Source organism: Triticum aestivum, chromosome 2B (assembly GCF_018294505.1).
Source record: "Triticum aestivum cultivar Chinese Spring chromosome 2B, IWGSC CS RefSeq v2.1, whole genome shotgun sequence".
In the NCBI taxonomy this organism is placed as follows: Eukaryota; Viridiplantae; Streptophyta; class Magnoliopsida; order Poales; family Poaceae; genus Triticum; species Triticum aestivum.
Genome location: NC_057798.1, coordinates 72637186 through 72662841, shown reverse-complemented (window position 1 = coordinate 72662841; position 25656 = coordinate 72637186). Strand labels below are relative to the sequence as shown.

At 42.1% G+C, this 25656-nt stretch overlaps 2 protein-coding genes and 3 non-coding genes across 24 annotated transcripts; all 5 read right to left on the bottom strand.

The window, feature by feature from the left end:
* Window positions 1–668: 668 nt before the first annotated feature.
* On the bottom strand, window positions 669–14246 carry LOC123043546 (uncharacterized). Of its 19 annotated transcripts, none has more exons than XR_006419309.1 (7): window positions 9388–9484; window positions 8135–8666; window positions 7346–7467; window positions 7172–7262; window positions 5631–5762; window positions 5486–5557; window positions 669–1824 (listed from the first exon to the last, which is right to left on the bottom strand). XR_006419309.1 is itself a non-coding variant. In XM_044466034.1 (7 exons), the coding sequence occupies exons 3-7, from the start codon at window positions 10614–10616 to the stop codon at window positions 1016–1018; spliced, it is 555 nt and encodes a 184-aa protein (XP_044321969.1). In that variant the 5' UTR covers window positions 10617–10910; window positions 12762–12837; window positions 13389–14246; the 3' UTR covers window positions 669–1015. The 19 variants fall into 19 exon arrangements, 5 of the variants coding, with proteins under 5 accessions (XP_044321969.1, XP_044321968.1, XP_044321967.1 ...); XR_006419307.1 differs by having other exon boundaries at window positions 7359–7467; XR_006419308.1 differs by having other exon boundaries at window positions 7396–7467.
* On the bottom strand, window positions 11221–11357 carry LOC123047877 (small nucleolar RNA F1/F2/snoR5a). The gene has a single exon (XR_006423188.1). It is a non-coding gene; the product is annotated as a small nucleolar RNA F1/F2/snoR5a (small nucleolar RNA).
* Window positions 11403–11486, bottom strand: LOC123047785 (small nucleolar RNA Z196/R39/R59 family). The gene has a single exon (XR_006423148.1). It is a non-coding gene; the product is annotated as a small nucleolar RNA Z196/R39/R59 family (small nucleolar RNA).
* LOC123047783 (small nucleolar RNA Z195/SNORD33/SNORD32 family) lies at window positions 11569–11652 on the bottom strand. Its single transcript, XR_006423147.1, has one exon. It is a non-coding gene; the product is annotated as a small nucleolar RNA Z195/SNORD33/SNORD32 family (small nucleolar RNA).
* Window positions 14247–18513: 4267 nt separating the features above from the next.
* On the bottom strand, window positions 18514–19840 carry LOC123043547 (uncharacterized). 2 transcript variants are annotated; one of them, XM_044466039.1, is made up of 3 exons: window positions 19372–19840; window positions 19071–19173; window positions 18514–18571 (listed from the first exon to the last, which is right to left on the bottom strand). In XM_044466039.1, the coding sequence occupies exons 1-3, from the start codon at window positions 19658–19660 to the stop codon at window positions 18529–18531; spliced, it is 435 nt and encodes a 144-aa protein (XP_044321974.1). In that variant the 5' UTR covers window positions 19661–19840; the 3' UTR covers window positions 18514–18528. The 2 variants fall into 2 exon arrangements, with proteins under 2 accessions (XP_044321974.1, XP_044321973.1); XM_044466038.1 differs by having other exon boundaries at window positions 18519–18571; window positions 19071–19229; window positions 19372–19829.
* Window positions 19841–25656: the final 5816 nt, after the last annotated feature.

Genomic DNA, 25656 nt, shown 5'->3' with positions numbered 1-25656 from the left:
ACGTGGGTGTGTTGGGCGTTTTGTTTTCTCCGTAATAACTGATGCATGCAACCCCATGTGAGCTGGATGCTGAGATATTCTCCATAATAACTGATGCCTGATGCATGCAGCCTCATGTGAGCTGGATGCCGACATACATGACAAGGCCCACGACATGGCCATAGTTACCCTACATGCAGGCGCTATGGCCCTCCCAACTTGCATGCACACCCTAGCACTATGGCTCTCCCGGCTTTTCAATTAGTTATAGGTAAGTTTCTAACCTATGTATCAAGCAACACCTCTTTCCCCATATAAATGAGATGCATGTCATCTCACTTGCTATTCTTAGCAATTACATGAAGATCACTTGCTTTTACAACACCTATCAAGAATGCTATATTTTCTAGCAAATTAACTTTCCAAGACAGCCTACTTTCTTTGAGGGTGTCAGAAATGGGTCAATTGTTCTATAGTGGGTTACCGGAGCAGCTCATCTTTCTTTATACTAAAATGTTACAGCCTACTCCTGTTTGATGTTGATGGGCATGGATTTGCAAGCCAATGTTTCACCATACATCTCCTTTGCATACAAACAACAGAACACACATGCAATGCATCAACCATCCAGAGAGATGGTACAAAAAAGGGAGCGATGCTTTTATTTGGTCGCCAACCGGACCATCCAGGAATACATCAATGCACACTCCAAATTATACCACTGCTGATTGTTGCAATGCATCTTGTAAGCAACAACAAAAATAAAGCGCGGCACCACCTGTCATCTATCATCATCTGTTTATTGTTCAAAATTCCGAAAAACAAAGTCAACTAACTAAACCGATAAGAATCTAATCCCTTTCGTCATGGCCTCGGGGCCGCCCTTCTTCAGTCACAAGCTAAGAAAGAGCTAGCAGCACTTGAAGAACACAAAACAAGCCCAGACCTCTACATCCGAAACTTGGATAATGAGTAGTATGTTCCACCAGCCGTCTCGTTGACCATTCCGTTGATTGTAGTCAAACAACAATAAACTTCAACCCAACAAGTGACCACCAAGGTGGAGGCAGGCAGGCCCTTGGGAGTTCCTGCATGTGAGTATGAGTAAACCGCATGATGAGATCCGGCCCTTGATTTCCGCAAACGCGACCACCAGGGCACCCCCTAGATGAAAAGAGCCTGACACACAACTCTTGACCCTGAAACCAACATGCACCAGTTAGTTGCGCTCTAGACCAGAAGAGGCATCAAGAATTCATGATTATCAGAACGTTGAACAGTAAATACTCCAGCTTGGGTATCAGTTCGTCAACGGCATCAGTTGGACTAATATGCAGAAATAAGAGGTTGCAGACATGTACACATCTTCAAGAAAATGACATAGCCTTGACGAGCATATTAAACGGATGACAATGTTAGCTGATTCATTGACTTGACATAGTTACCCTACATGCAGGCCATTTCTCCATCTCCATATCCATCTCACTTGCATATATGCACAACACACCCATGCAATGCATAATAAGCCAATAGAAAAGGCACAAACATAGAAGATTTTATTTGGTCTGCGATGCCCGCACATTTGCCAACTCAAGCAAATCAGGATGATCCATTCATGCACTCCAAATCAAGAATGAAACTGTTCAATTTCATTCACTCATGCACTGGATAAAGTCAAAATCCTCTAACAAGCGTTTCTCTACTAATCCAACAACACGACAGGCTCAGTAAGCTGATGAATCAAATCTGGCATTCATCACCAACAATGGGAGTTCACCACGCCGTCCTTCAAGTGAGTCTGAATAGTCACAGGTCATTGATGCATCTCTCCTGTAGCGGCCTGGCCTGCAGACAAGCAAGCAGGACCTTGAGTTTTAAAAAGACGGTACTTGGGAATACAAAACAAGGCAAGAGGTAGCACCCAGCAAAACAATAACCCATCGGGCAACTTGCCAAAACTGATCCACACCACCATAACAAGACCACATTCAGCAGCAACCCTAAATGACAATCTCAGATTTGAACTTTTCGACCAACACCAAGCAATGGACCAAAGTATGGCACTAAGTTGTCACTCTCGCACGTCACGTACCATAGCAAAAATGTATGCAAAAGCCATGGAATATATATATAATCCATGGCAGCAATCAATATCAGGGTCGTACCTGAGAATTTGGGGGCCCTGTTGAAAGTGCAATCATGCCCTTAATCATATTTTGATGTTGATGACAACACATATGCTCGGGACTAATCATGTTTATCAAGTATATCTCAGGATTATGTTCCAAAGACCGCGTGCATGGATAATGACTAGGGACAAAAGCATATAACTCAAGAATGGAGGTACAAGATGTTGACTTCACTTTTGGTTTGTTCTTGAGTATAGGGATCCCGCACTATTAAGAGGGGATCGATGGATCTGTGAAAAAAACTTGCTCAAACTTGCTACCTTACCTTCGGACGTCCGGTCCTTCCTGATTGCCCGGACGTCCGGACACTTCCGGACGTCCGACACTTCCACAACAGAAACATTTTTACGGATGTCCGGAACCCGCCGGACGTCCGACACTTTCACATCAGAAGCATTCTTACGGATGTCCGGCCCAGCTCGGACGTCCGTATCCTGTACACTGGATTGTTGGTCACACTTTTCACAGCGGCCGGTCGTCCGATGACTGTCGGACGTCCGGACCCATTTGGGCCTCCGGACGTCCGACGTTCTCCGGACGTCCGACGTTCTCCGGACGTCCAGCCATCCTGTACCCCAAACGGTCACTTTTTCCCACCACCTATATATACTCCCTTCCCTTCCACGGGATAGGGTTGACCATTCACTTTGAGCCCCTACAAGAACACTCCTCACTCTCTCTCTCTCTCATTCATCCACACTAAATCCTAGATTCCAAGTGTTCTAGGAGCTTTTTGAGAGAAGTTCTCCAATCAAGTGATAGATCCACTTCTTCCCTTTCTTTGCACCAAAGGAATTCGTGACTTGAGCAAGTTTTGAGCATTTCCCCATCGTTCTTGTTACTCTTGGAGGTTGGAGACTCCTAGGCGGTAGGAGTCATCCGGAGAGGAATCGACCTTTGTGATTACCCTCGGAAAAGTTTGTGAGGGTTTGGAGACCACCCCAAGGTCTACCACTAGTGGTTGAGAAACGCCTCCGTGGTGTTGTCTCAAAGAGAGAATAGGGTGAGCCTTCGTGGCGTTGGTGTGCCTTCGTGGTAACATCCACCTCTCTAAACGGTGACGTAGCTTCCCTCCAAGGAAGTGAACATCGGCTTACATCCTCGTCTCTCGGAGTTGCGGTTATTCCTAACCCTATCTCTCTACTTGTGGTTACTTGTCTCTTAGTGCTTACTTACTCATATATTTGTGCCTCTTGATTATCTTGCTTAGCTCATTAGTATCATACTAGCAATTGTTAGGCTCACTTTCATTTTCCGCATTATTTCCTAAAATTGCTTAGTAATAATTAAAATTTGTAATTGTACCTATTCACCCCCCTCTAAGTCCATCTCGATCCTTTCACCTGTGCAAAATCTGAGTCTAGGTCCTAGTCATTAAGAAGACTAGTTAGTATGACCTTTCGCATTTTCAACATACAGGCAACAGTTTTTTAGAACTAATGTTAACCTTTTTCAAGAAGTATATGTTGAAAATACGTAAAATCGTGAATGCTTAGTTTTTAAGTGATATATTGTATTCCCTCTATCCGGATTTGTAAGGTGTGCGCACTGATTCTTTAGGTCTTCAATTTATCTACTGCGGAAATGTGTTAGTGAAAGATGAATTATGCCACCAAAAATACATTATTGGACTCGTCGACGGATGAATATTCGTCTTAATGCAAAAGACATGCAACTTTTAAATTTAGAGACATTTGTATGCCAGCGCATCATTACCCAAACTACTGTTGTACTTAACACGTGAATTAGTATTTGACTCCGCCCCCAAGTACTGTCATACTCCGTAACTAATGCTGTGATATAGATTTACTACTTTTTTTAGAGGCAAGTGCTGACATTGGGAAGACCAAAGGTAGCATGTGAAAAGACATGCATCTCTCTGTAACTAATGCTGAGCAGAGTCCCCAACTCCCCAAAGATAATTTGCGAAGGAGAGATGAGGGAAAGACAGTGTGGAGTAGGGAGACTCCCACGGAGTACATGCTCTCTATACATAGTTTTCAAACGAATTTGCCTACTCTTCATAAGTTTGGGGGCCCCGTAAACATAACTTCAAGAATTAATATGGGGGCCCCATTTTTGGGGGGCCCTGTGCCAGTGCACACCCTGCACCTGCCTCCCGTACGGGCCTGATCAATATCATCATCAATAACCATTTCCTTGATTCTAAGCAAGTACTAGCACACAAACCTCTATCTAACATCACCTTAGAAAAAACCATTGTGGTACGGGGATGTGGTTCACATGCCTATATGAAAAAATAGCATATTAAAGGAGAGGATGTTTTTAACATCGTGTACAGCAGGGTCTAATTTACATAGTTTTGTGCTCGCTGAAAAAATCCACATGTTGCTCTAACCAAGCAAATGTAGGCTAACATTTCATAGAAAGACTTGGATCCAGTTGCATGCATAATTGTACAAATCCTCTCCCTAAAATGGCATCCATAAGTTGACAAGTTTATCATTTTTCATTGGTGAAAGTAGAATATATCTTCTAAAGTGAGCATAAATGTATAATCAAGATCCTCGTAGCGCACAGCATGGCACATGGGAATAGCTCAAGTTTACCAAGCCTCTCGTCAGCAACACAAAGCACGCCACTAACACTCAGTAAAAGATGAAGTAGAGAATATCGGTCTCGTCTTATCCTATCAAACAAGACCAAGAATCACCTAAGCAGGAAATATTTACTCTGAAAGCCAATCCTGCTATAATGCCAAGAAAGCATATCGATTGAATTACTGCGACCCAAACAGTAGCATATCCATGACATGTCGATGTAGTTACTATACCATGGCAATTCAGGAAAGAACAAGCTATACCAAGACCAAGTAAATTGGCCTTGTTCTTATCAGAATTACTCCATAGCAATCAACAAAAGCATGCCAGTTGATTAATTTCAGAACAGTGACTAGTTTCCACTTATAAACTAAAACCATAATGATACAGTGAGGACATCAACTAAACTAATCGTTGTATATGGCAAAATTGGCTAAGAGCTAGCACCCAGCAAAACAAAAACCCATCCAGGCACTCGTCCCAACTGATTACATTCAATAACAACCCAAAACAACTAGTTCAGGTTTAAAATTTTGCGGGTAACCACATCAATCATGATCAATAACAGATAAGCTAAAGTTCCAGCCCAAGGGGAGCAAAATCCCAGGCAATTAGCCACACAGCTGCATGCTTAGGTAGATAAGAATCAAGAAGAGCAATATATAAAGTCGGCCTTGCTGTAAAACACACATTAATCAGTAAATACATAAAGGCCAGACCACACAACTTATTTTAGATGTCAAGTCTAGCTGTTACCCATGATGTGTCAGATGGTTCCTTGTTGTGCCACTTGCTTGGCGTATTCCTTCCCATTGAAATCCTTGAATCCTGGCGACAAACGAGATAGTGAGCGGCAAACAGGCCTTATACTGAGAAAATAAAAAAGCATGAATTCACATACGGGCTCAGTTTCACATGTATCCAAATTGCTGCTTTGGATTGAGATTCAAAGGACTACTGTCAGGTTCGAAATAGTGATGCCATTGACATGTTTCATAGTTACAAGAAGGAAAACACATTCACCTCCTGACCACTAGTACAAATACCAAGCAAAGAACAGTGATTTAGTATGAATCAAGAGCTAGGTTGTAGTATAGAATATGCAGGAGGAGAATGGGAAGATTGAAAAACAACACACCGTTCTAAACATTAGAAAACAAGGAGCAGTTTCTCTGTATCATTTTTATGCTTTGAGTTGTCGACTGTAATTGTTATAAAGCGATCAAACTGACATGATAATGTTGTGTCACTAGACTCGATTAATGTAGCCCGGATGGCTTTACATTGCAATCCAGGATAGAGAGAATAATTTTTGACAACACAAACGACAATCTCAGATTTAAACTTTTCGTGGTAACAACACCATCATCATCTATCGCTATGGCACCAACACCAAACAATGGACCAAAGTATGGCACTAAGTTGTCACTGTCGCGCGTCCCGCACCATAGCAAAAACGTATGCAAAAGCCATGGAATATATGTAAAATCCATGGCAGCAATCAATAACCATTTCCTTGATTCTAAGCAAGTAGCACACAAATCTCTATCTAATATCACCCTTAGAAAGAGCCATTGTGGTACAGGGTCATGGTTTACATGCCTATATGAAAGAAAAAAATAACATATTAAAGGAGAGGATGTTTTTAACATCATATACAGCAGGGTCTAATTTACATAGTTTTGTGCTTGTTGAAAAAATCCACAGGTTGCTCTAACCAAGCAAATGTAGACTAACATGTCATAGAAAGACCAGATCCAATTGCATGCATAATTGTACAAATCCTCTCACTAAAATGGACATCCAAAAGTTGACAAGTTTATCATTTTCCATTGGCGAAAGTAGAATATATCTTCTACTGTGGGCATAAATGTAAAATCAAGATCCTCGCTGCGCATGACACATGGGAATAGCTCAAGTTTGCAATATCTCTCATCAGCAACACAAAGCACGCCACTAGCACTCAGTAAAAGATCAAGTAGAGAATATCGGTATCTTATCCTATCAAGCAAGACCAAGAACCACCTCAGCAGAAAATAGGAACTCTAAAAGCCAATCCTGCTATCATGGCCAAGAAAGCATATTGATTGAATTACTACGACCAAACAGTAGCATAACCATGAACATGTAGTTACTATACCATGTCAATTCAGGAAATGAACAAGCTATACCAAGACCAAGTAAATTGAACTTGTTCTTATCAGAATTACTCCATAGCAATTAACAAAAGCATGCTGGTTGATTAATTTCAGAATAGTAACCAGTTTCCACTTATATAAACTAAAACCATGATGATACAGTGAGGACATCAACTAAACTAATCAGTTGTATATGGGGAAACTAGCTAAGTGCTAGCATCCAGCAAAACATGAATCCATCCAGGCACTCGTCACAGCTTATTACATTCAACAGCAACCCAAAACAACTAGTTCAAGTTTAAACCTTTGCGGGTAACCACATCAATCATCATGAATAACGGATAGGCTAAACTTCCAGCCCAAGGGGGACAAGTCCCAAGCAATTAGCCACACAGCTGCATGATTAAGTAGATGAGAATCAAGAAGAGCAAGATATAAAGTCAGCCTTGCTGTAAAACACACATTAATCAGTAAATACATCAGGGCCAGACCACAAAGCTTATTTTCCATGTCAGGTCTAGCTGTTACCTATAATGGGTCAGATGGTTCCTTGTTGTGCCGTTTGCTTGGTGTATTCCTCCCCATTGAAATCCTTGAATCCTGGCGACAAACGAAAATAAGAAAGCATCAATTCCAGTAGTGAACTAGTAAACAGTAAAGAGCCGGCAAACAACAGGGAAGTTTATCTCTACTATGCTCCTATGGCGCATACGGGCTCAGATTCACATGTATCCAAACTGCTGCTTTGGAGATTCAAAGGACTATTGTCAGGTTTGAGTTGTCGACTGTAATTGTTATGAAGCGATCAAACTGCCATGATAGTGTTGTGTGACTAGACTCAATTAATGTAGCCCGGCTGGCTTTACATTGCAATCCAGGATAAAGAGAATAATTTTTGACAGCACAAATATATGCATGGTACACTACTACTAAAACTCAGTTTGTTCGTCCCCCACAACTGCAAACTAGCCACGCAAATGGATTCAATTAGCCACTCAGTGTTTTGTTCGCCCACCACAACTTAAACTCTTCACTGGTGTTCATTAAAAAATAACTGCTGCTAATTAGGCAGGAAGGCACGCACGCATGAATATTTTGAGCAAGAAAAAGAAAATTTTCTTGCATGATTGATGGACGGCACATAACAAACGACTCCTACATGTACTAGAGACATTCTTCATGCAGTCTGAATCTGGTGACGTGGTTTGAATCAATCAAGCAAACGAACGCGGTTTTGATCTTGACAGAGATGGGAAACGGTGCTAACCTGTACTGTGTCACAGCAAGCAGGAGGGCCGGCGTCGGTGGAACATGGCCTCCCAATGCACGAGCACCACGAGCACTTGATCGCGGACAGCTCGAAGCCATGGTTCTGGACCACGCCCTTGACAAGCCCAAGCCCGTCGGCCGCAACAATGATCCAGAGGTGTTGCGTCATGGTTCTAGGAGCGCCGTCGCCTGGCCTACTCGATTTGTAAGTGTCACCGGGCTGCACGACTATTTGCGGCATCCATCAAAATCATGGACAAATTGGCACCAGCAACCAGGGCCTCCATGAAATTCTTTGTGCCAGACCTTGCAATGGTACCAACGTTATCTGACTTGGTAATACCAATACCACTGTCAATAAGCGTGACTGTGGTCGCGGCCTTGTAGGCCTGACAATGGGGATGAATAGCTCTGGTAGAGCGTACATCATGCTCTTGTCAGTCAGGCCCTCAAACCCGATATTATACAACGTGTGCACATCTTAGGACCCAAATACCTACTCCTTCCTTTCCGGTTTATAGGTCTCAAATCTGAAATCTCATCAACCAAGGCATATGGTGAGTGGAGGAATGTATATCGTACTTTACAAAACTACCCAAATTAAACTGATGCATTAATTTGAATTAATTGCAATGCATGCATGCTTGGCCAATAGATGAGTAGGAACAGTACATGCATCGGTGTGTTTCTTTTTAATTGTTGCATGCAAAGATTTAATGCCCTTCGGAATCTTAAAATGAGATGCAGATGAGCCCTTTAAATTGGAAAAGCGAAAAAAATGAGACAAGCCCTATAAACTGAAAAGGAGGGAGTAATTTAGTGTGGTTCTTAAATATAACAAGTCAATAATGCAAACATAACTGAAAGTAACCAATGCAACAGTACAAGATCAGTAGCAACATGACATTATCTTGCACTGAGGCAAAACATAAACCACAAGTTATTATTGTTCACCGCTAGCTACTGATCTAACAAGAACATTAACAACTAGAGTTGTCAAACAGGAAACAAGAAAATAATTACATCAAGGCCACTGTCTAACAGAAGTTACTATTGTTGTCAAATAGGAAAGCAACAACAATAAAACCGGCAACCACAAGTTTGAGGTGACCGAAAGAGCACCACCATAGACAGTGTGACCACAGAATGAGAACCGGGCCCCAACTAATTGGCCAGCACCACAACAGACCATGGTTTGACAACCCGACCATCTCGGGGTACAAGGAGAGAGGGAGGAGACCAGGGATTCACCAGAACCAATGAAGATGCTGAGTTATGGCCGTGGAAGAAGTAGTCCACCAAGCAGTAGTATGCGAACAATAAATTTGACAATTCTTTAAAGAGACCTACACATAAAGCACAAATTTGATCAGCCAAAAAAGGCACATGAGCTATATTGCATATGTAATCATGCATGAATAAGAAATGTACTGATTACACAGAGCAGAAGCCAACCAAAGCTTGTTGTAAGAGCAAGCTACCATGTGGCTACACCATTAAGAACTAGAGCGAGGTAGCAATAATCAAAGTGTTTAGAGCTAATACAACTAAAAGTTCAAAGAATATTATTTTGCGAGGACAAAAGTGAAAGCAACTAAGATGTTCCCAGGTGAGATTATTTCTTTCTCATGACAGGAGCATAACAACACATATCTCGCAATTCAGACAGAACAGCTACACTCATGACTTGTGTTGCATCGGCAACAAAAGCCATGAGTACCTTGACTGGATGTGCCCAGCGATGCAAAAATATCAGGTCACAACAAAAGGGAATTCATTCATTCAAAGAAGAATAATTATCGGGAAAGCAGCAGCCATCCATAATTCATGAAGTTATGACATACCTAGACTAGAAAAGTTCAGTTAAAGAAATATTTGTCTGAAGTGAAGAAACATTTTTGTCAGTTAAATGCAAATTGACAATTATGGCCATCCACAGTAGAAAATCTACAAATCTATCAAGTAAATAGCTGCAACCACTTTCATGTATCAAAAACATTTTTTTTACATAAAACAACCCTAGTAGAAGCCAAACAATCATATCACCAGAAGGTAAAATGAGATCTAGTTTAGCAACTGAGTACTAAATCGTCTCAAACGGTGACAATTACAACTATAAATAGAATCGTCACAAAAAACACAAATGTTGACTTCATTTCTGGCAGTCCATAATGCCCCAAACCAGACAACCACTTAATGCTCCCAACTCCCAACAGCAGTATATTCTACAACAAAATTACACTTGCACATAGAAAATATCTTCTTATTAGTCTCACTGCATAGCATGAAAGTTGCTATATCAGAAAGAAAGAGAAAGAGCTCCTTGCCTTAGAAGAAGTCCTGGAGAACCTCTGCACTCTGGGAATCCTAATGGAACCACCAACAAGGGCAACATTGTGTGGGGTGCTATTGTCCATCATTGTGTCCCTGAGATACTTCTCCACAGAATCCATGATCCTCCTGAACAGATACGTGTTCATCTCCTCAAACCGAGCACGAGTGATGGTGTCACTGCCCCCCTCAAACAACGAGTCAATCTCAATGGTGGTCTGAGTAGTGGAAGATACAGTTCTCTTTGCCCTCTCACAGGATATCGGCCTTTGAGGTCCTTGTGTCCAGCAACAACCTTGAAGGGCTAGGGCTTAATATCGCCCTAGACAGTAGAAGATATCTCTTCAGCTACAAACTGCTTCTCCTCACCTTTGTACTAGACATTAATCATGGGCTTGTTACCAGGTCCAGCAACAACCTTGAAGGGCCACGGTTTAATATCACTGTGGACAGTAGAATCAGTATATCTCTGGACAATTCGATGCTTGGCATCTACATAATACAGTTCACATCAAAAATAGCATACACACCACACTAAGAAAGTGAACACTAGCCATTATATGAAAAGTTCAATCTTCTGCTACATAAACTGAGGCAAAGCAGACAATAGATGACCTAGGTAGAAAACATGGTTTGCATTTTTAAATGAGCCTAGGCAGAAAACATGGTTTGCATATTTAAATGGGCCTGACATGCAACTAAACATAGTTGTATCAAAGGACCCATTCCAATGATAATCCATCATAAGAAAAGTAATACAAAAGGGCATATAGTCACTAGAGGCACATTATGAGCAGCCAGTGCTGCAAAGTTTCGTCCCCCCTCATTTGCTGCCATGTTTTGAGACACGGAATCCTAAAAAACCAGGCGTCAGATAACAAATGGCATTTACCGTATCAAACAAATGGGATTAAAAAATTAACTTAAACTTGTCACGCAATCTCAAACGAAAGATGATGATCTTGTTTATAATAATCACAGTGATTCAGGAAATGGGATTGTTTGCATCACAGGATGCACAACAACAAAACAGGTTTGGCATTGAATTCCATAGCTTATCAGAATTCAGAAGTCAGTCATATAAAATATCATAAAAACAATGGGAGATCAGATGGTATTGCATGATGTAAATTGATCAAAGTGAATGCAGAAATGTGGTATGGTTATGATATCACCACTACTCCCATCAAGTCGTATACATGCCAAACAAACACCAGACAAAACCATGAAAGCTATGGGTACATTTAGCTAGCTGGAAAATTTTGCCACACCAAATTAAATGGCAAAGAAAGAGCAAATCACAACAAATTCGCCCCAATTCCTCTTCACAAAACATGGTAGAAAACTTAATGGCCCAAAGCCATCCATCGTAAATTCAATAGAAAAGTGCTCGAATTTATTTTATCATCAATATAGTAGCTCCAGAAAAAAGAAACAGAAAACAAATAATAACTAATTCAAAAGATAAAGCAACACAAATTGGCACAGAACACTTACGTTGACTTTAGTAGAATGAGAATCAATGAAGTGCGCAGTGAAAAACAAGTCTATCATACACACCAAGAGTGATTTGATAAAGAATCGTTCCATCTGTTATTATATATCTAAATGATTGTGTTAACCTGGTACTAGGATATAGCTAATTCGATACTATGTGTGTTAAAACATAGCTACATATACTAAATGATTGTGGTATGAAATAGAGGACATGGGACATAACTCGAAACAACCAGGCATAAATCAACGAGGACAAGACTTAAAACATGTTAAACCGAACACAATTGGCAAGACAAAGCAATCAAGCTCTATAGTAGATTGATAATATAGATCTAACATGTATCAACCAAGTCGCATGTCAATGAAGTGTAAAATAACTCAATGTCCTGATCTACTTTAAATAAACTAAATCTAACTAGGACCGACAATACAAGATCAGTAGCAACATGACATTATCTTGCACTGAGGCAAAACATAAACCACAAGCTAATATTGTTCACCACTAGCTACTGATCTGATAAGGACATTAACAACTAGAGTTGTCAAACAATTAACAAGAAAGTAATTTCATCGAGGCCACTATCTAACAGAAGTTACTATTGTTGTCAAATAGGAAAGCAACAAAAATAAAATGGGCGACCACAAGATTGAGGTGGCCGGAAGAGCGCCACCACAGACAGTGTGACCACAGAATCAGAACCAGGCCCCAACTAATTGGACAGCACCACAACTTGCCACGGTTCGACAACCCGACCATCTCGGGGTACAAGGAGAGAAGGAGGAGACTAGGGAGTCACCAGAACCGATGAAGATGCTGAGATATGGTCGAGCAGTAGTAGCTGAACAATAAATTTGACGATTCTTTGAAGAGACCTACACATAAAGCACAAATTTGATCAGCCAGAAAAGGCACATGAGCCTAGTACATACACATGGGCTAGATTGCATATGTAAGCATGCATGAATAAGAAATGTACTGATTACACAGAGAACAAGAGCAGAAGCCAACCAAAGCATGTTGTAAGAGCAAGCTACCATGTGGCTAGACTATTAAGAACTAGACCAGGGCGACAAGGTATGATAAAGTGAAGAAGCAATATTTTGGTTTATCAGATAGTAATGATAATCAAAGGCAGAGCAGCGACTATTTTTATACAGGAAGTAGGCAGAGCAGCGACTATTTTTACACGGGAAGTAGGCAGAGCAGCTAATACAATTAAAAGAGCGAATAATATTATTTTGCGAGGACAAAAGTTAGAATAACTGAGATGTTCCCAGGTGAGATTAATTCAAGTCAATGGAGCCCTAAAGGGGAAAAAATCCATTCTTTATCATGAGAGGAGCATAACAACACATATCTCGCAATTCAAACAGAAGAGCTACACACATGACTTGTGTTGCATCAGCAAAAAAGCCATGAGTACCTTGGCTGGATGTGTCCAGTGATGCAAAAACATCAGGTCAGAACAAAAGGGAATTCCTCATTTAGAGAATAATAATTATCGGTCATGGGAAAACAGCAACCATCCATAATTCATGAGTTATGACATACCTAGACTAGAAAATTTCAGTTAAAGAAAATTTTGTCTGAAGTGAAGAAACATTTTTGTCAGTTAAATGCAAATTGGCAAGTATGGTCATCCACAGTAGAAAATCTACAAAAAAGCTCTCAGAATGTCACATAAGCAAAACAACATCATCAGATAAAACATCAAATTCTCAGAAGATAACATGGGACAAGTGCACAACATAAAAAACTCTTCCGTTTTCAGTTAAAGTGGACCAAGGTACATGATGCCTAAATTGCATAAAAAACTTAAACAAGTCTAAACTGTCTAAAGTGGACCAAGCTTACAGGAAATTCTAAACATGAAGAATGGAGATCAGTTTTAACTCTCAAAGACAATTCTGTGTTTAAAGTAGGCTAAGGAACAAATGCCCCTTGTCCTTAAATTTCTTAAGCTCCCCCCTTCCCTAGTACGAACCAAGCAATCAAATTACCAGTAGGTAAAATGAGATCTAGTCTAGCACTTGAGGACTAAATCATCTAAAACTGTGATAGGTACAGTTATAAATAGAATCGTCACAGAAAACACAAATGTTGACTTTATTTCTGGCAGCCCATAATGCCCACCACACACCCAAACCACTTAGTGCTCCCTACTCCCCATAGCAGTTTATTCCACAACAAAATTACACTGACACATAAAAAAATCATCTTCTTATTAGTCTCATTGTATAGCATGAAAGTTGCTATATGAGAGAGAGAGAGGGAGCCAGTGTCTCACCAAAACCGAGTAAGTGGCGGACATCACAGCTACGGTTGCAGCCAAACCAATATCATCGTTCTACGAGGGATATTGAGGTAGCATCTAGCGAATCATAGTAGCCGAACATGGAGGTTATTATGACGCAGCCATCACCATCCTATAGGTGTCTCCACCAAAGCCGAAGGGGAATGGCGGTGCCCATTCGGTGACCACCCTGTAACAGCAAAAAAGATTGGCTCTTTCTCATTACACCCAACAAGACCATGAGGTAGGAAACACACAACCAAACCATCAACTTAAACACATGATTCAAGGGGATTTTATTATCAGATGCATATACAAACATCACAGATTTAAGGGCAAGATTGATGCCTTAAAAAGGCCCAAAGATACAGAATTGGTGATACCATGAAAGCTCTTGAAACAAAAGATTTGTGAGCCTTTGTGCGAGTACACTGCCATATTTTTTCTTTGCTAGTTGGCCTAATTATGCTATTGTTTTGCTTGAGAGTTAGGAGTCCTATGACTTGACCTTCACTAGGAAGTGGAAAGGCAGGCTCTGAATCTTATAGCTACTTATCTAGTTGAGATGTTGAAACATAGGGTGCACATGTCAGGTTAATAACTGCTTGAGAAACTGGTATCAGTTGATATTCTTGGTCTAGAGAGAGGCATAAATGGCTAATAAGAGCATTTATAACGAGTGAAGTTTAAAATCACAATTAATTAACTAAAAAGGTATACTAGTTACATTCAATAGATGAATGGAATTGCTGTCACACAGGAAAGGTAAATTGGACAGAGGGAGTTTCCCCATTTATGCTACGTTTGTTTTCAGGAAATAAAACAAAAAACACGCAATTAGGCTAGAAAAGCAACACATATATTACGCAGGATTCTGCACAATATCCCAGGAACACTTCAAAGATATTATTATGGTAATAAATCAATTTCAGTTGATGTATTGGCCACCGGAACTTACATGATCATCACACAGAATAGTTACCATGAATCGTAAACATGTTACTGTACAGAAATTATTAACAAAATAGTATGATAATTAGATGGCCAGAAGACCACCACCATAGACAGCATGAACACAAAACAAGCCCTAAATCAATGTCTCAAGCACCAGCACCACAACCGGCCACGGCTCGATGGCCAAACAACCTAAAGGCATAGGGAGGGAAGGAAGAGAAGAGGGACTCACAATAATGGAGGAAGAAGCCGAGGAGGGGGTCGTCCTTGCCAGTGGTGGCCGAGGAGGAGGTAGCCAAACAGGGATGTTCCGACATAGCCGCCGTTGTCCGGTTGATGATGGCACCAAATCTGAAGGGTCTAAATGGCTGCAGCATTAGAACATGGTGTCCCTCTTCAAAAGTCTCCGCTGCAGCAATAGATATGAACCACTTGAGTTTACTTCAATAATATTTAAGTAACAAACAAGAGAATACATATTCATAGCAGGTTTAGTGCGACAAATTTCAAGAACTAATCTGGGTGGATAAGTAAAAAATTAAACAAAGAAATGTGGCAAACCAAGATGTCTTGGTCTAAATGGATACAACACATTGCTTGCAATTCTACAGATCAAGATGGAGGGAAAAAATTCTTGCCTTTCGCAGCACTATCTGTTAATGTAAATGATAAAGAAATGACATGGCAGGTAGACTATATTATAATACAGACTTTACCAAAATCTACAGTTTTCCCTTATTTATTTGTCACCGCTTCTGTGCCTATGCCCAGAAATCTGTAAGCCCTGATGCTGTTAATTTGATTGATCCCTATGAGCAAAGGAAATTAAACTAATATATTATCTCTTAACTCTAAACCACCTTTGCAACTCGATTCTGAACTCATTCATGTGCAAATGTCCAATCAGGTCAGGCCCGATACTCACAGTGCAGAACATATCATCTCTATACATCATATTTAGGACAAACCATATTTGATTAAATTGCAAATTAGGGAAACATTTAGGAAAATTGCTTATAGTTGGAAAAGAACAGTGCTATCGACGAGATGGAAACTCCAGTGCTTGAAGCAAGTTACCGCTGTACTATGTACGCCCGCTGCCAATCAGATGCAGTAAAATAGTTACTGCAGTGCAGTGTAATTGCCTTATCTAAACAGTTGTACATTAATCAACTTAAACATAATATGCAAGGGGATTTGATTATCACATACAGATACAAACATCACAGATTTCAGGGCCAGATTGATTCGTTAAAAAAGGCACAAAGTAATAGAGTTGGTGATACCATGAAACCTCTTGAAACACAGGATTTGTGGGGATTTGTGCGAGTACACTGCCATATTTTTCTTTGCTAGTTGGCCTAATCATGCTAATGTTTTGCTTGACAGTTAGGAGTCCTATGGACTGACCTTCACTGGAAAGTGGAAAGCCAGGCTCTGAATCTTATAGCTACTCATTTAGTAGAGATGTTGAAACATGTGGTGTGCATGTTAATAACCAGAGTACTTGAGAAACTGGGATCAGTTGATCTTCTTGGTCTAGAGAGAGGCATAAAGGGCTAATAAGAGCATTTATAACGAGAGAGGTTTACGAGCACAATTAATTAACTGAACTGAAACTAAAAAGTCACACTAGTTACATTCGATAAATGAATGAAATTGCTGTCACGCAGGGAAAATAAATCTCAACACAGGGAGTTTCCTCATTCATGCTATGTTTGTTTTCAAGAAATAAAATAAAAACAGGCAATTAAGCTAGAAAAGCATCACATTTATTACACAGGGTTCTGCATTATATCTCAGGAACACTTCGAAGATTTTATTATGGTAATAAATCAATTTCAGTTGATGTAGTGGCCACTAGAACTTGCCTGATCAAACACATACGAATGAGCATTGCCAGTTTCAAATAATGAACCCTCACATTCACTAATAAACTTCTACAACAAATTCATTCAATTGGCAGAACAAAATTTGCAGGAGCTAATATATATGCGCAGTGAGCAATCATCAGATGTATGAGGGAAAAAATCCTGGATAGAACATTTCTATCCTAGTACTGCCAGTGATGAGCAGTTTCAATGGATCAACTCAAAAAACAATGCCCTTGCTTATTACCAGTGAAGAGCCAGACCATCTCATGGCACATGGAGAGAGGGAGGAGAGCTGGGACTCACGAGAAGTGAGGAGGAAGCCGAGGAGTTGGTAATCCTTGCAAGTGGTGGTAGCCGAACAGGGAGGTTACGGCGCAGCCTCTGTTGTCCGGCTGATGGCACCAAAACTGAAGGGTCTAAATGGCTGCAGCATTAGATTAGAACATGGTGTCCCTCTTCAAAAAGTCTCTGCTGCAGCAATAGATATGAACCACTTGGGTTTACTTCAATAAATTCAAGTACTAAACAAGAGAAAACATATTTATAGCAGGTTAACTGCAAAAGATTTCAAGTAATAATCTGGGTGGATTTATTACTAATAATTAAACAAGGAAATGCAGCAAGTTGAGATGCCTGCTCTAAATGGCTTCAACTTAGATGTGAATGCAGTTTGTAGACACTACACATTGCTTGAACATGTCAAATCAGAGATGATTGAACTACTTTTCCAATATATGTATACAGTAGGTGTAATATAAAAGTCAACTGTTATCCAGCTTGTAATTTTTATCACCAAAATAGTAATAAAAAGTTATGTGATTGCACATGTTGGAATTTATCAAACAACATAATGTTTGGCAGTACCAAAATACCAACATAGAGGGGTATCTCATTCTGAAAAATTCAAATGGTCATGAATATACACCAAAAGTTGGACATGGCATAAAACAAGCATAATACTACAGTCATGGCACAGATAATTAATCCTCCAATTTCAACATTATTTGTTATTGCGGCCCAACTAGATTCTGAACTGATACACACATACATGCCAATATATCGGCATAGTAGATATCGCACACCATTACTTGTATTGTATTCTAAAAATGCAATTCTACATATCAAGATGAAGGGAAACAAAAAATCTTTACTTTCTCGGCACTATCTGTTTAATGTAAGTAATAAAGGAATGACACAGCAGGTAGACTGTATTATAGTACTCTCTCTGTTCCTAAATATAGGACGTTTTGCATATCTACAGACTAATCCCTTGTTTATTTGTCATTGTTTCTATGCCTATGCCCAGAAATCTGCAAGGCCTGATGGTTGTTAATTTGTCAGATTCCTAATAAACAAAGAAAAAAAATTAATACATCACTATCTCTTAACTCTAAACCACCTTTGCAACTCGATTCCAAAGTCATGCATGCGCAAATGTCCAATCAAATCAGGCCCAATACTCGCACAGTGCAGAACATATCATCTCTGTACATCATATTTAGGACAAACCATATTTAGTTCAGCTGCTGCTGTTCGTATCACTCAGTTGTCCATACGATTCTCAAGCATAGAGAACCAAGGAGAGCATCACTCAGAAAAACTAGACACGCCTAGTGGATCTACTTAAGGCCTTGTACAATGGGAGATGCTTAGAGAGATGCTTAGAAAAATAAACCGGGTTTTTCTGAAGCATCGGTGCCTATTTCTACAGGAGAGACGCTTAGTTAAGCGTCTATCCTGTACAAATAAGCACCGGTGCTTACGAAAAGCCTGATTTATTTCTCTAAGCACCTCCCCTAAGCACCTCCCATTGTACAAGGCCTAAGAGGCAATGCTCCCAGATCGTTTCACTTCAGCAGCTCCGCTTTGTTGCTCACCAATCTTGAAGGCAAATCATAAGAAATATTTGGGCAATTCATGCTTCAGACCCAACAAAACAACAGTACAGCAACAACATCAAGTGGTACGGAAAGAGAAGACGCACCTAGGCCGGCGATGGAGCAGAGAACGACGACGTTCGTGTCGCCGGACTTGGTACTTGTCCTTCCTGGCGGGCTCAACAAGTGCGCTGGCTGTATCAGAGGAAGCCGGGGAAGAAGCACGGGAGGCAGGCGGCAGTCAGTGCAGTAGGTTTGTGTCAAAACTGCAGGCAATACAACCGGACAGCAGCACCGTTATTGATGGGAAAAATCGTCCTCCCAGGGCTAGAGGATGAACAGGGTGGTTGAGATTTGGGATGAATCAGAAAAGGGGATAAAAATCTTTGCTTGGGGGCTGGAACGGACCTTGGGAGGCTGCTCGTGGGTTGCATGAAGGCCACCTCCCGGTGGTCCTTCTTCTCCTCCTCCGTTCGTCAGGTCCCGCGACGGGCCATCGGCATCTCCTCCCGGTGGCTAACCTCTTCGCCGCTCCAACTGCAAACCCTAACCCTAACGGAGAAAGGGGGGTGGCGTCGGCGGCGATGAAGGAGTCCGTGTGCCCGTGGAGATGGAGGTGGACGCGCGCGCAGACCCGGACGGCGAGGTAGAGGTGGTGTGGATCGGGAAGAACCGCCGCTGCCGCCGGGAACGCCATGGACGACGCCCGGATTATTGGATCTGGGGCCCATGTAGAGAGAGAGGTGAGTGGAGGGGGAGGATGGTGGGAGGCACGAGGTCGGCGGTGGGTAGTGGCGGCGGCGGCGACGGGGGCGGCGGGTGGGGGAGACGAGACGAGGTCGGAGTGAATCGCTGGTGGGAGAGCCAGAAGCCATAGGGGGAGGAGAGGAGTGGGCTCCGCTGCTGCGGATTGGACTACTTCCTCTCTTTGTTTTTTGTTTGGTTTCGTTTGAAATCTACAAGCGGGCTTTGGATATTTCGGCGGGAGTAAAATGCATCAGTGGTCACTGTACTTGTGTTGAAAGTTCATTTTAATCACTATACTTAAGAATACGGTCAATACGATCACTATATATGCATTGCAGTGATTATACGATCACTGACTCAGCGTATAACTTCGTATTTTGTTTAAGTTGACCGGTCAAACTTCCTACATGGCAGCCTAATCGACTCTACATATGCGGTCCCACCTGTGAGTGTGTGGAGGAGAAATAAATTGGAAAAAAACAATGCACCAAAGGGGTGGACTCGAGCGTGGGACTTTTCCGCTACTACCCACCCGTGCTAGCCAGTTGAGACAAGATTTCATCCAGCTTGTTGAGTTTCACACAATGCACGTTAGTACGCGTGCACACACTCGCTAGCAGGCATGCAAACGCTCGAACCTTAGAGCGCGCACGCCGCGCGATGAAGCTGAGATCATCGGCTCGTGCTCCGGCAGCCGCGCGCACTATCATGCACGCGCACGTTGACAAAAGCGACCCGGTGTGGGATGTCGTCGTTGTCGGCCTTGTGACCATCTCACTAGACTGAGAATTGGTATTCGTTTGCGCCGCTTTGTCCCGTTGCTCATATGCATCACCCAGCGAGTGCTTGTGAGGGCATGCACAATGATATCTAGCTAGCATAAGGCACATTGCACGCTACGTACGAAAATACGTGACGTGGTGGGATAGAGAGAAAGATAAAAATGATCTGGGCTGTCTGTAGAAATAAATACGATCTATTAGTATATACCCGGGCAAATCTCTGGTTACTGGCGACCCTTTTTTTTTGAACTATACTGGCGCCCCTTTTCTTCTGTGTACGAGTGCGTCGCTTATCATGGGCAGATATCCAACTGAGCCAACGCGCATGCCCTCTGGCGTTGTGTGAGGCAGGACTCCACGAGCGCATGGTGAGGCTGTGGAGGGACTAGCGTGAGACGGCAGGTGTGCACTGCGACGTGTGTGTGACCTGTATGCATCCGTGCTATAGCGTGCGTGGACATAAGGACGTGTGTGCACTGCGTACGTGCGTGCGTGAGTCTGTGTGCACTGCATGGGGTGAATCATGATGCATGCTTGGATGTGTGCTTTATGTTTATATATAAATTACGTCACTATCTAATTAAAGCAAAAGCGGTTGGGCTCAGGCGGCTAATACGCGCGGGAAACCTCACTGGGATATCTTGTTCGAAGCTCGTGGACGCATTGTTTTTGGTTTGTCTTTATTTCTTTCTTTTCATTCACTGATAAGTGGGTCTGTATAAGATAGAGGTAACGTTGTCTAACTAGGTTCCACATATAGGAAGTTTGACTGGTCAGCTTAGACAAAATACGAAACCATACGGCAACCAGTGACCGTATAATAACCGTAATGTGTACATAGTGATCATATTGACCGTATTTTTAAGTACGCTGACTAAAGTGAACTTTCGACACAAGTACAATGACCACCGATGCATTTTACTCTTTCGGCGGCAGCGGAGAAACTTCAAGAGCCATTGGCCCAAAGTTGTGCCGAGACTTCTATGGCATCGTCGGGAGAGGAACACAACTTTCGGAACCAATGGACACAAACACCGCGCCGTGGGACTGGAATTTCCACCAGGAGGTCTGGGCTTTAGAAATTTCGGAAGCATGTGTGGGAAGATCTACTGAATGGTTCGGTGGGGCCGGAATCTCCCCCTTAAGGTCTCTTCGCCGTTGAGGCCGTCGTTGTGGTGACGCCCTCCTCAAAATTAGCATCTTGGTTTGTATTGCCATGGCAGCGAAAAACGATGTCGTGGCAATTTTTTTATTGACCCATGTTTTTAACTACGCCACGCCATGTAGTTGATCGCTCTTCATATGATTTAACGAGTGGGAACCTGATAGTTTCATGTTTGTGTGTTTAGCTTTATAGGGTATTGCATTGAGAGATTATCAAAATAAAATCTTAATTATTCTTCAATTTTTCCGCTCGTCATTATAATTAATCTACCATTCTCCGCGTCATCATTATTATCATTCTATGATACTCTCGAATGATATAGTAATTTGTTTCGGTGAAAGCAGGATCCAATAATTTGAGTCTCTGCACTATTCACATTAAATGACAAGAAATAGAGTACTAGAGAATTTGTATTGTGTTTCCCCCCTCAGTCCAAGCCATATTGGATGTTATTCGATGCAGTTCAAAATGTGTCATATGTATTTAGAGTCCAAGCAATTGCACACACCACATCACATGAATTAAACAATCTAGAGCTTTTGGATTTGATTATCATGAAGAAATGCCGCCTTGGGTGGCACTATGTCATATTGTGGGGGCGGGGCCACTGCAGCCCGTTGTCCTTGTTCGTGGCCCATTATGCAGGCTCCCTCAGCGGGATAAAACTAGAAGCTGGCCATAGGCGGGCCACAGTGCGGCTTGTACAGAGGTGTTGCAAGATGACATTGCTAGGCATGCGGGCACCGCTACGCAGGTGGCGTCGTATAAGTTGTCGGGAGTAGCGGGGCTAGGTTGCGGTCGTGTCGTAGAGCCACAAAAGGTGTTGTTTTGTTCTGATCTTGAAGTATGCATTATTTTAGCCGTTCGGGATCATGTTTGTACTATTTTTCCAGTATTTGCGCTCTGGTCCCTTTGTTTGATCGATCCGATTGCGTGCACCAATTAATGCCAAGAGAAATATTCCCCTGGGAGAGCGTGTCAGCGAGGAACATCGATCATTTGGCACGGCTCAGCTCGCAGCAACGATATAAGCTCACCCCCTTGTCATCGCCTAATTGCCGGTTGCGATGGTTTGTTGGGTGTTTATGGGTGGGAGCTGGCGTGAATTGAGGCGTTTGAGAGGGGAAAAGTATGATGGTCGTCCGTCCCAAGAAAATTAAAAAAGGCAAAAAAATTGTCGAGGATTGCCTGGTCGGTTGATTACCAGTCGTTATTAGTAATTAGCTAGACTGAAAGAGCAAAAGCGGGACACTATACTGTTAGGTCAGGCTACAACTTTGCAAGAACGCAATTGTTGTTGCAAGAGCGAAGTGCAAATGGAAAAGGTTCTACCTCAAACAGTGAAGTTGATGGAAAAATATGGAAGAAGCTTTGGAAGGTAAAATCCCCGGACAAAATGAAAATCATCTTATGGAGAACGGCACAAAACTGTCTACCTACAGGTGACAATCTTCAAAAAAGATCAATACAAACAAGGTATGATTGCCTCACATGCAATAGATTTGAGACAGTGGATCATTGTTTCTTCCACTGTCATTATACTAAAGAAACGTGGACTGAACTGAAGAAATATCATCATATTTCCTTAAAACTGAAGAACTTTTTACATATTCGTCAATGGCTACTGGAATGGATCAATGAGGCTCCTGATTTCCAATTTATGGTGTTCACGATTGCTGTTTGGTACATTTGGGGAAACAAAAATAACATTAGAAACGGGGAGAGTTTCATTCACCCACAACGTGTAGTTGGGAAGATTAATGCATATATTGATTTTGTTATCCTAAATAATTTCAGATCGACTCACCTTACTAGGTGAGAGACCCAAGCATCAACCCACAAAGTGGTCACCACCGCCTGGAAGGGTCGGTTCTGATCAGTACAGATGCAGCAATCTTCTAAGACTCATGTCGTATGGGTATCGGAGTTGTGATCTGTTACCATCTGGGAGTGGTACGGGCTGCTTGCAGATGCTACGTGGACCAGGTGGAAGACCCAGAACTTGCTGAAGCCATAGCGGTGCGACATGCCTTATCATTCACCGAAGAAGCTGGCTTCCAATCCATTATTATGGCATCTGATTGTTCTACTGTAGTCAATAAGGTGAAGAATGTGGCAACCGATAGATCTCAAATAGGTGCCATAATATATGACATCAAAAATAGGGCTCTTAAGTTTAAATCTTGTATGTTTACTCATGTCAACTGATCATGTAATGTGGCAACTCATGTTCTTGCTAGATCTGTAGAACACGAACCTGGGTCCTGCTGATTTAATGTTGTACCTCATGTAATCAGGACCATCATTTGTACTGAAACATTTGGTGAACGAATGTAATGCTCAAAAAAAAAAAGCTAGACTGAGAGATGCATTTAGCTAGCTAGCTAGCTAGCATCAAGGGGATGTGAGAGAGTGCACGTATTTACGTTTGTAGTAGCTAGCTAGTCAGTCACGCGTGCATGCATGTGCGTTTGTTACGTGTACAATTCGTGTGCACGTGCATAGCAAGGGGCATGTGTTGTGCCATCATCGTATTCTTGATCTAATCTTTCTAGGCATGCCCATGCATGCATGTTTGTGAAAGGACCGCAAGCGAACCGCGTGTGGCCAGGATCGTATGGCGAGCGAGTGTGCGTGCTGAAATGAGCTCCCATCCCAAGAGTCACAAGGACGTTGGCCGGCGGCGGCCGCTCCCAGGTCCGTACGTCCACAAGGACGTTGGTGCTCAGCGTCAGGAAGAGAAACGGCAAAGCTGCATGCATGCTCGCACCCGGGAAGAGAAACGCCACCCCCGGCAACATCGAACGGCGGCGAGCCAAGTGATCGATTCTGCATGCATCTCCAATAGACCAAGATGTGTGTGTGAAGTTGGAGAAGACGATGGAAAATTAATCAGCGACTGAGGAGGCGGAGGTAAACTGGAGTGGAGCGTGCAAATCGAGCTAGCGGAGGCGATGGCATGGCCGGTGCTGCCGGAATTTGGAAGGTTTATTGAGGAAGAAGGTTTAGGAGTAAATAAATCGCGTGTTCATTTTTTTTTGGTTTCCATGGAAAAAAAAATTGCCCTTTTTGATTTGGACTGGATCGATCTTCAGGAGGCCACGAGGTCGTATGTGGGGCGTTAGGTCTCGGGCATGACCCTCGCTCCAACGCGTACAAGGTTGCGCGTATCTATTACCGCTCCGTGCACATGCCCATCAGGATGGAGGTGTTCACCATCGGGAGAGATCAGCATTGGCGTCAGACGACGGCGCCACCGCCATGCCCTATCATGGCGTGCCGGACAGCAACCTTCTTCAATTTAGAAGGTGTTAGGCATGAGGCTGCCATATACACATGATGATAACTATGTCTAATGACCGTATATTGTTACAAGGAGGATCTTACAATCTCGTGTGCTATGATAGCCAAAGCATAGAAGGTGTTAGGCATGAGGCTACCATGCATGACTTGACATATCATCATCCGGAATCAAGCACACATGTGAAGTACCCAAAAGAAAGTGTATACTGCTACGATTTAATCCCTTACGTTCCAAGCTTGGTGCCAATCTAGTTACTTATTAGTACTCCCTCCGTCCCAAAATTCTTGTCTTAGATTTGTCTACATATGAATGTATCTAGTCACATCTTAGTGTTGGATACATTCGTATCTAGATAAATTTAAGACAAGAATTTTGGGACGGAGGGAGTAGAAAACAATGCACAGTTGCATTTGCGTGACAAAGAAATAATTTTCCAAGTGCTAATGGTGCATCACTTTGTGTTGTATATTTGTTTTTTTTTCATTTGTTTCGGTAAAAGATGTTCTGGTATTTATTTTTTGGGCCAATAGCTCCTGTGCGACGTTTTTGATGTGAATTTGCTTGAGTGCGACGTTGTTCGAGTGAATGGATGTGATGCGACACACTTGAGCGTGTAAATAGCTCCAATGCGACATGGCTCTGTTTAACCGTGAAATGAAAAATACGAGGGTTAGCGATTTGAGTTATGACACGCG

Coding starts and splice junctions, on each gene's coding strand:
- LOC123043546 (XM_044466034.1), bottom strand. CDS start 10,616: ATGAACACGTATCTGTTCAGGAGGATCATGGATTCTGTGGAGAAGTAT. Junction 9,483..10,463: donor TCTCCAGGACTTCTTCTAAG/GCAAGGAGCTCT, acceptor CTTTATGTGTAG/GTCTCTTTAAAGAATTGTCA. Junction 7,468..9,387: donor CAGCATCTTCATTGGTTCTG/GTGAATCCCTGG, acceptor GTTTGTCGCCAG/GATTCAAGGATTTCAATGGG.
- LOC123043547 (XM_044466038.1), bottom strand. CDS start 19,660: ATGGCGTTCCCGGCGGCAGCGGCGGTTCTTCCCGATCCACACCACCTC. Junction 19,230..19,371: donor CCCACGAGCAGCCTCCCAAG/GTCCGTTCCAGC, acceptor TATTGCCTGCAG/TTTTGACACAAACCTACTGC. Junction 18,572..19,070: donor CTGCTCCATCGCCGGCCTAG/GTGCGTCTTCTC, acceptor TATGATGTACAG/AGATGATATGTTCTGCACTG.